This window comes from Triticum aestivum, chromosome 5B, assembly GCF_018294505.1.
Source record: "Triticum aestivum cultivar Chinese Spring chromosome 5B, IWGSC CS RefSeq v2.1, whole genome shotgun sequence".
In the NCBI taxonomy this organism is placed as follows: Eukaryota; Viridiplantae; Streptophyta; class Magnoliopsida; order Poales; family Poaceae; genus Triticum; species Triticum aestivum.
In genome coordinates this window covers 696,634,879-696,644,597 of record NC_057807.1, presented here as the reverse complement: position 1 = coordinate 696,644,597, position 9,719 = coordinate 696,634,879, and the positions used below count along the sequence as shown (strand labels likewise).

At 45.4% G+C, this 9,719-nt stretch overlaps 1 protein-coding gene across 1 annotated transcript; it reads left to right on the top strand.

Annotated features, from left to right (window-relative positions):
* Window positions 1-2,272: 2,272 nt before the first annotated feature.
* LOC123117766 (cytochrome P450 87A3-like) lies at window positions 2,273-7,889 on the top strand. The gene is made up of 10 exons (XM_044538451.1): window positions 2,273-2,511; window positions 2,661-2,724; window positions 5,181-5,441; window positions 5,548-5,697; window positions 6,002-6,253; window positions 6,673-6,762; window positions 6,914-6,992; window positions 7,108-7,214; window positions 7,341-7,471; window positions 7,566-7,889. The coding sequence occupies exons 1-10, from the start codon at window positions 2,285-2,287 to the stop codon at window positions 7,666-7,668; spliced, it is 1,464 nt and encodes a 487-aa protein (XP_044394386.1). The 5' UTR covers window positions 2,273-2,284; the 3' UTR covers window positions 7,669-7,889.
* The last annotated feature ends 1,830 nt before the right edge of the window (window positions 7,890-9,719 follow it).

Below are 9,719 nucleotides of genomic sequence, written 5' to 3'. Positions count from 1 at the left end.
GGTTTCTTAACATAATTTCATTAACGGTATTTGGGTCAATAAACCCAATGTCATAGACTCCATTTCTTTTGCATTCAAAAATCTTCATTCTGCACAATAGTACACAAAAGAATATACTGAGAATAATTACAGGCAATGAACGAGCTGAGCTAGAGACTTAAACTACATAAAGAAATCACTTACAAACAATAGCAGCTTACGATAATTTTGTCAAGTGTGTTTTGATTGAATAACTGAATAATTTATGAAAACTCAATTCATATCCCATTTGCATGGAAGTATTGCTCTTTCTGGACTTTCACCATGAGCATCTGTCGCCCCGTCTTTACTTCTCTCAGGTACCAGTCATGCAATTTGCATATTTATGTTGATAAAAGCGGGACCTGCTCAGGCCTGACCAGAGGGTTCCCGGGGACATACTCCCTTGCAAATTCTGTAGCCATGGGGACAGTCCTCGATGCCTAGGAGTTACTCAACACTGAGACCTAATTCTTTAGCAAGAGCGTCGGTTGCCGCCTTATCGGTACTCACCTTGAGCGGCAGGATTAATTGCATTGCCTGTTCTTCGAGCTGGGGAACAATTTTCATGCTTTTATTACTACCTGTAAGGCTTGACTGCTGATGTTTCTTTGCATGATATGACTTGCCAATAGAGTGTTCACAGTCATCTAGTGGCCTTGGCGCGGGGGGTCGCTCTAGCCGATGCTGAAAGCGTTGTACGATTTTCAGAGGTATTTTCTCCTGTGGCAGCGGGGGCGGTTTCGGTCCAAAATGTGCCTTCACTTCAGAATCCACTTTGGCTCTGATTTCCTCCTCGGTCATCTCATCAGCCAACTTCTTTTTGGCAGGAGGCTTAGGTTTCTTATTTGGTGCTCTCTTCTGCTTTGGAGTCCGCTGGCGCAGCAGAGATCGATATTGCGGACTCGCACTGAGCTCCGTCTCGGGGTGGGGTGGAGTCGGCTGGCGCGGTGGAGATCGATATGACGGACTCGCGCTGCGCTCCGTCTTCAGGTGGGGTGGAGTCGGCTGACGCGACGGACTTGGAGGAGGAGTCGGTGGCCTTGGCGCCGAGTTTGGAAAGATGATGCATTCCTTTCTCCATACAATGAGAGCACGTATGGCTTCTCCCAATGTCTGCTCCCCTTGACCTCCAGGAAAGTCAAGCTCTAGTGAGTCATATCCTGATGTAACTTTATCCACCCCAACACGAGCATAGCCAGCTGGAATTGGATTGCCATGGATGGTTGCATCGGGCTCATTCGGTAAAGCAAAGCTGTCCGCCACCTTCATGGATATGTTCTTCAGTAGCAAGCCAGCAGTGCATCGTCGGTCGAGACCCCCGTGGAACCCATGCTGCTTTTCGGCATAGATGGTACGACACTACCCAATGCTATATATGCTTGCTCCTGCCGTTGAGACACCCTTTGCTCGCTAACTGTGTCCAGCTGCTCCCGATTCCGCAATAAAACACGTTCCAATCTGCGTTCTTTGATTCTAACTTTTGAAGCCAGTTAGCATCCCACTTCTTCTTTCTCGCACGGCTTCTGTAAGTGTCGTTCCACTCCGCAAACCCCTCGACCCACGGAAAAACGACTTTGCCTCGTGTTCGTCCCGGGAGAAGAAGGGGAAGATAATAACCTTAGGGAGTGCAAAATTTTCTGTAGAAGCAAGGACCAAATCCGCCAGGCCCAGTGCTAGGGTTCGGGTTAATGTGAAGAAAGGCATCATATATCTCTTGTTGCAAAAAAGGGGCGTGGTCCGGGTAGAGGTCCGGGATGTTAAAGCGCCAAGCAGTAGATTTTGTAGAGCCAATAAGGTCCGAGTAGAAGTCTTTGTAGGTTACATACCATGCACAATAATTAAATAACAAGATCCCTAGGATCAAGGCAGTAACAGCTATACAAATCGTACCATATACAAGACTAATATCAGGAAGATGTGATTTGGCTATCCCTAAGAGATGCTTGCCGATACTAATTGATCACCTGTCACATGGTGTGATTTATCAGCATCATGTGATTTGGCTATCCCTAACATATGCTTACCTGTACTCCAGTTAATTAAGTAGATCACCTTTCACATGGTGTGGTTACTCTATGTACCCCACTTAATTTATCTGCCCCGTGCTAACCAAGTTGGGTATGGATATATAGATGCCAGCTAGCTGAAAGAAATAGAAGTCAAAAGACACCTAAGAATCATCATAACAGTTGTAGTATATATAAGCATGTAAAGACCTCTACAATTCGCACACAACTAACTACACCCCTCATTTCCTTACTAGATGCACTTGGAGATGGACATTCCTGTTGCTCAATACGTAGCTCTGTGTGGAGTTACACTTGTGATTGGATGGCTAGTACACTGGGTATACAAATGGATTAACCCGGTTTGCAACGGTGTTCTTCCTCCTGGCTCCATGGGATTCCCTATTATTGGTGAGACCTTGGACTTCCTCAAGGCAAGCTCTTCCCTGGACATCCCAGACTTCTACAAACAAAGGATGAAAAGGTACCTCTTGAATGAATGGAGACGTTGTACAGTACGAGTATTTTTTGTCATTTTATCTTTTGCAAATAAACGTGCGAGATCTGGTTCTAGCACACAGTAACAGTAGTGCTCAGCGTGTGAGAAAACACCTCTGGTTACTGTTTGCGCAGGTACAGCCCGGTATTCAAGACAAGCTTGCTTGGGCAGCCTGCGGTTATTTCCACCGACGCGGAGGTCCAGGGGCGGAGCCAGAAAATTTTGCCATTGGGTTCAGTCATTGACTTGTTATAAGGATTTGTACCGATAAATTAATTATAACTTCAAATCTATACCATCTTACAAGAAGTGTTTGGCACTAAAACACAACATACATAATAGAAATATGACATCACTTATCACATATTGTATTGCATTAAAAACTGAAGGAGTGTGAGACATACCAGTTGGATGACATTGAATGAAAGGGAGAGTTGTTGAGCAAACTAATGCACATAATAAAGTGAATAATATTGCAAAATATTTGCTTTCAATTGAACACACCATGCATGTTGCTTTCCCCATCACACTATTGTCCTCGGCCACACATGTTGCTTGCCCCATCATAGTATTGTCCTCTGACTTGTTTTATGCTTAATCAAATATTATTGAATAATATTTTAAGAGTATGATAAATCCTAGATTGCTAAAGTATTTCGAAAGAATTGTCATTTGCTCTTTGCCAGACACATCGGTAAACTCATCGATCAACAAAACTGAATATATTACCTCTGATTTGTGCAGTAATATAATTCAAAATTTCTACATACTCATTAGGCAACATCTTTAACTCATAAGAAAACATAAATAGTAGGCAATATAAAGTCATGATGAAGTCCCCTTTGTAAAATAATTGGGAATTACCTTCGTTAAACTATCCTAGATTAAATCTCTGTTCATACCTACAATATCCATGTGTGGATAGACATAATTAAGTGGTGGCATGTAAGAGCAACTCTAGCAGACCCCGCATCCCGCCCCGACCCGTAAAATAACCGCCAAAATGCGGGTCGGGGCCGAAAAAGCAGTCCGATCAGACCCCGCATCCCGCCCCGGCCCGCAAAAAAAAATTAGGGGGCGCGGCAAAATCCCGATGCCAACCCGGGAAAACATAGGTCCTCCCCCCTCCCCCCCCTGCGCGGCTGCGGTGCCCTGCATATAAGCGGAAGCGGTTGGTGGGGGGACATTTCATCCCACGCTTTCTCCCACCAACCACCCCTCCTCCCCCCTTGCGCCGCCGCCGGACACACGAGGCCTCCCTTCCCTTTCCCCCTGCGTCGGCGGGCCGCCGGATTTGCATATCTGTGGCGCTTCATCGCGGGCCGCCGGATTTGGCTTTTTCCGGCCGCCGGTTGCTGCCCCCAGACGATGGAGTGGTCTTTGGTACAATCGAAGGCAATGATGCGGCTGCATGTGCAACTAGAGGGGAAGCAACGTCTACTTCTTTGAAACCAAAGATGAAGAATGAAGAAAGCATCAAGAATGAACAAAGCAAGATCAAGAATCCATAGATCAACAATGAGTGCATGGAGAAGATATTGCTTCAACTAGTGGGAGCAGTTATGGAAGTTGGAAATCTTCTGAAATGCATACTTGTGGTCCTTGTTTTCTTTGGTTTTGCTATTCTAGCCAAGATTTGGTGATACATTTTGTATCTAATGTTGTTGCGAAAGCAAATAAAAGCATTATGCTAGATCAATCTAAGTTTTACGGGCCGGGACGAGCTGCGCCAGAGCAGAACCCGCAGAAGCCGACCCGTAAAAAAGTATATTCCGCGAATATGCTTTTTACGGGTCCATTATACGGGGTCTGCATCTGTGCCAGCCCGCGCCGGCCCACAAAAATGATTTTGCGCGAACTGCAAACGAGTTATGCGTGTCGGCAGGATGCGGGGTCTGCTAGAGTTGCTCTAAGGTCACTTTGTTAAATATGTGCACCTAATCTCATCTTACTTCCTCGACTTCTTGTGTACTTCTAAATTATCTTCTGATCGCCGAATCATAAGGCAATTCACTCAAATTATTTTATCTTTAAATGGAAAGGCTTCAGAAGACTACCCATGGAGAATTTTGATGCACTTTGACAACGTCTAATGGTTGATCTTAAAGTGCTAACATCATTATCTAAATCTGATGATGATTTTTTTTGAGGAAATAAAATTTGACAGCCTAGATCAATAAAAGTACATGGAATCACCGAATAAGTAACTGGAAAACTATGGGCTACCAACCATGATATATACAATAGAGAGGAGATGTGATGAACGGCAACCTCAAATTTGGTCTAGGGAGCCTTCCTGCTGCCGACCTGTCCTTGTCGGCTCATCTTTGTTGCTGGAGTATCGAGGCAAACGAGAGAATAGATCTGAGATTGGAGGAAGCGAAAAAAAAACGCAAAAGGTCGTGCGGCCGGTGGCTGCCCATACAGAAATAGAACAGCGACATGAAGCCACGAACGAACAGGCCTGTCAGGCTGGGACTGAGAATTTACATTGTGGGCTTTTGGGCTTCTCACCGAGCGTTTCATTCCAAGTTGATGGGTTCAGCCCTGATTTTGTATTGGGTTCATGCACATACTATACATGTACTATACCCCTAGCCAGGCAAAGTCGTTGGGTTCAGCTGAACCCAACGCTCATACGCTGGCTCCGCCAGGTCAATCGGTTTGTGTTTCAGCACGAGGAGACCTTGTTCAGTATGGGGTACCCCTGGGCAGTGACCAAAATATTCGGTGAGAAGAGCATTGAAGCCGCCCATGGCACAATCCACAAGTTCGTCCGTAGATGTGCCTTCACGCTGTTCGGCCTCCAGAATCTCAAAGAGGTGCTCCTCCCAGAGATGGAGGGCGCCGTGAGGGAGCGCCTTGCCGCGTGGGCGACCAAGCCGAGTGTGGACGTGCGCGGTGATGCGCCCAACGTAAGCGTCTTGTGCTTGGTTTCGATGCCATTCTCCTACTCGCTGCTGTTTCCTGCATGGTGTGGTGACGGTATACAAATGCTATATATATCTGCTGTGTCTGCAGATTCTCTTTGAGCTGGTGACGAGGAAGTGCCTTGGTTTCGATTCTTCCACCAAGTCGGGAAAACTGAGGAACAAGTTCGATGCGCTTTTCTCAGGGTTTATCTCCTTCCCGATATATTTCCCTGGGACAACATTTTATCTATGCATGCAGGTATACAAATTAACTTGTTGTTTGTTTGCATGATCAAGAACCGGCGTATATCATTCTCATTCGCAAAAATAGAGAGCTCAAGTATAGAAGTTTGCCTGTCATATACACCACTGTGTCCCTTCGTTATGAAAATCAGGCTTCATATATTTTGAGTTTTTCACCGAGAAACGTGTACTAAAATTGAAAATGCTCCCATAATGCAGGGGCATGTATAAAATGACCCAACTAGTAGCCTTCAGTTAAGAGCTAATATCCGTATCGAAAAGAAAAAAAAGTTTAAGAGCTGATATGCTTGCGCATGCAGGCCAGGAAAAATGTGCAGAAGACAGTGCGGGATACGTTGGCAGAGAGGTTAGGTACACCAGGGAAGAAACATGGCGACCTCCTTGACGTAATTGTCGAGGAACTGCAGGGTGAAGAGCCATTAATAAGTGAGGATTTTGCTATTGATATGGTCTCGGTGTTGTTGTTCTCCAGCGTCTTCACGCTATCAGGAACAATCGCTGTAGCATTCAAGTCACTCCATGACAACCCAGACGTTCTCCGGTCCCTGGAGGTTCTCCCTCCGTTCCTTAATATATATTTTTTGATTCTATGTATGTAGACACATTTTAGTATGTATGTTCACTCATTTTAATATGTATCTAGTCAATATCTTAAAATAGCTACAAGTCTTATACTCCCTTCGTTCCTAAATATAAGTCTTTTTAGAGATTTCATTATGAACTACATACAGATGTATATAGACATATTTTAAAGTGTAGATTCACTTGTTTTAATTCGTATGTAGTTCATATTGAAATCTCTAAAAAAGACTTATATTTAAGAACAGATGGAGTATTATTAGGAAACGGAGAGAGTATGTATATAGTACTCGTACTATCAATACTAATGCTTGTAGACCAACGACAGAAGTAGCGAGATCCTGAAAACATACAAAAGAATTAACATCCTGAAAACTTGGACTTTACACAGAAGGAGAACCGAACTATGCTCAAGGATCGAAAGGGTGGGTGCTCCGGGCTCACCTGGGAGGAGTACAAGTCATTGACATTCACTAATCAGGTAAAATAAATAAATCAAAATCATTGATTACAACTGGATTCATCAGTAGTACTCTACTCCCTCAGTTCAGGTTTAAGTCTGCACGCATGACAACTGGAGTCTTCACTGGTACAGGTTTCTATTCTGACAAGATTTTCCTTTTCGACTGAAGGTGACCAATGAGATTATTCGAATAAGCAATGCCGTAGTTGGAGTATTTAGGAAAACTCTTACAGATGTACAAGTCAACGGTGAACACTCAGAAACATTATTGTAATTATAGTAATCTGTTTGGTTAGCTAACAAAGCAGTAGAGTTATATAGCAATTAGCAATGTGTTGAACTGTTGATTCGTTCTTCCTGCAGGCTATACAATTCCAGCCGGATGGCAGGTCATAGTCAACCCCATGGCAGTTCATTTGAACGAAGAATTGTTCGAAGATCCACTCAAATTTAACCCATGGAGGTGGATGGTTAGTGAGGACATTGAAATGGCTGTATTCTTTCAATTTATATTCCCATTTTTCTACCTGAAAGATTCTGTTGGAACTAATATAGTATTGTGTGTATAAAAAAATTTGACAAATCTGAAAACACAGGATGAGTCAAAGCGCAGTGCAATGCTGAAGAATTTCTTGCCATTTGGGGCAGGAATCAGGGTTTGTCCTGCGGGAGATTTTGTCAAGCTGTTTGTAACACTTACCCTCCATATTTTGGTGACGGAGTATAGGTGTGTGCTTTTCGCACCTGAAAGATTGTTGCTTTCATTGCACCATGCACACTGCTTGTTGATATCCAATCTGTAATTTTAACTTCCTGAGCAGATGGGAAGAAATGAAAGGAACTGACGAATTCCGAAGCTCGGATGTTATGTTCCCGCAGGGCTATCACATTCGACTTCGACCCAAGGACGATCAAATGAACTGATGCAGATATCAAATGGAACCTACGCCCGTCAGACTTCTCAACCATGTTATGGTTCAGACGGACACGACGATGGCTTGAGGGCGTGTTTCCCTTCTTAAAAATGTTGCGAAAGAAGTCTGGCTCTTAAATTCATATCATGTAATAGTTCTGCCATAGTTGTCCATGTTACATACTCTGTTTGTTGATGACTTTGACCTCGCTGTCATGCATCAACTTTAATAAAAAATGGTTGTTTGTATCACAATGATGAATAGGGCAAATGTTTCAACCTCCTTTTCTAACAAAACCAGACTTCTTACCACACCGTTAAATTACATCATTCCAGATCCAAATGTTTCTTTTCAAGTGCCTTCTCACCATAGAGTCTAATTAAATTACATTATTCAGAATCCAGATGTTTCTAAGGACAGCCAATATAAGTATATTGCTTAAGATTTTCAAGTGCACTATATCTAGTATTATTAGTTTCACATGTATGTGACCATCAACCATTTCCCATTAAAAAACCGGCCAATCTATGAATCTGGTATTGAAGTTAGTTTGAATAAGGAAAAATCATGTTTTCAGTTGTGTACATTTGTATTCGAATGAACTGCCTTGCTATTTTTTTATTTTTTATTTTTAGAAAAGGAGGATTGCCCCCGGCCACTGCATCTGGGCGATGCATGTAGCCGTTTTATTAATTATTCTGAGAGACCTTACAAAGCATTACATTAGTAAGCCTGAAGCCACTATCTAGGCGATACCTGTCGCTACTCCTATCCCCTTGATGCAGGGGTGCCGAATGTCCGAGCCTAATACCAAACATGCATTGCACCAAAACCTAACATCTAATGCCAGATGCCTCATCCCAGCCACATGCTGGGAATGGGTCACACACCGGTCCGGTGCACTCACCGAGGCTACCGCCGCCGTCATCCACCTAACCATCTTCAGAACAGGTACTGACGCAAAGACCTTGCCAGGTCAGCTGTCGATGCCACCATGGCACCGGACAGCGTCACCGTCCTGCGCAAGGCCATCACGCCACGTCCAGCCCCGAGACCCCGCTGCTCCATGCCGCCGAGACCCGCCGTCGTCGACGCGGGAGAAGGCACACCACACCACCTCACGCCTCTTCCATCTAGCGCCGCTCCACAAACGATGCCCCCAAGAGGGATCACGACACCATAGCGCCACCATCGTCCGATCCGGTGATCTTAGGATTTCTCCCGGAGCGGCACGAGCAAGTTGGCCATAGTTGCTTGACGATGCCTTCATCAAGATAACGACATAGACGCCGCCATCGCCCACCATGACAGGAGTCGCCTCGGTTTTCACCGGCGACTATGTATCAACAACTCGCCGCCGGTGCTAATAGTGGCATCCAAGATCCGTCACTACTAGCCTGGCCAACCGCCTTTGGTGGATAAGGCTGCCACCGCCACCATGCCCGAGCCAAGAGACTCGGACGTCCTCGTGCCGTGAAGATTACCCAGGGGGATCTCCTCTTGCCGTTGTCGAGATGAGGCGCATCCGCAGTGGATCTCGATCTAAACCCCTCTGGCCTAGATCTTCTGGCCACCGCCAACCCGCTGCGCACTGCCATTGGAGGAGGAGGGAGATGGACGCCGCTTCCCGGCCCCACGCGTTACCACCGGCCAAGGACTGCACCGCCGCCGCCGCACCACAGGGGCTTCACCCCGCAGCCTCCTCAACGACGGTGGTGGTAGTGGGAGGCGATGGAGGGGGAGGGCTGAGGGTTGTATGGACGGGGACTCCTCGGGGGCGGCGCCGCGCCGCCGCCTCAGGGGAGAGAGGTTGGGGGAGCGATTCGAGGGAGAGAGGTCGGGGGAAACTGCCTTGCTATGACAACAAGGAAATAAAATATCCATTTTATACAAAATTTGTTCGTTCGATTTAATTTCATAGGTACACTTCTTTTGATATACCGTTCAAATGTACTACTTTCCCCCTTCCTTTCCTCTTTGAACCACGTCCTAGATTCATGATATACAACTTTCCCCACTACTTTCCTATTTGATGCAACACCTAGATTCGAGTACAGAAGC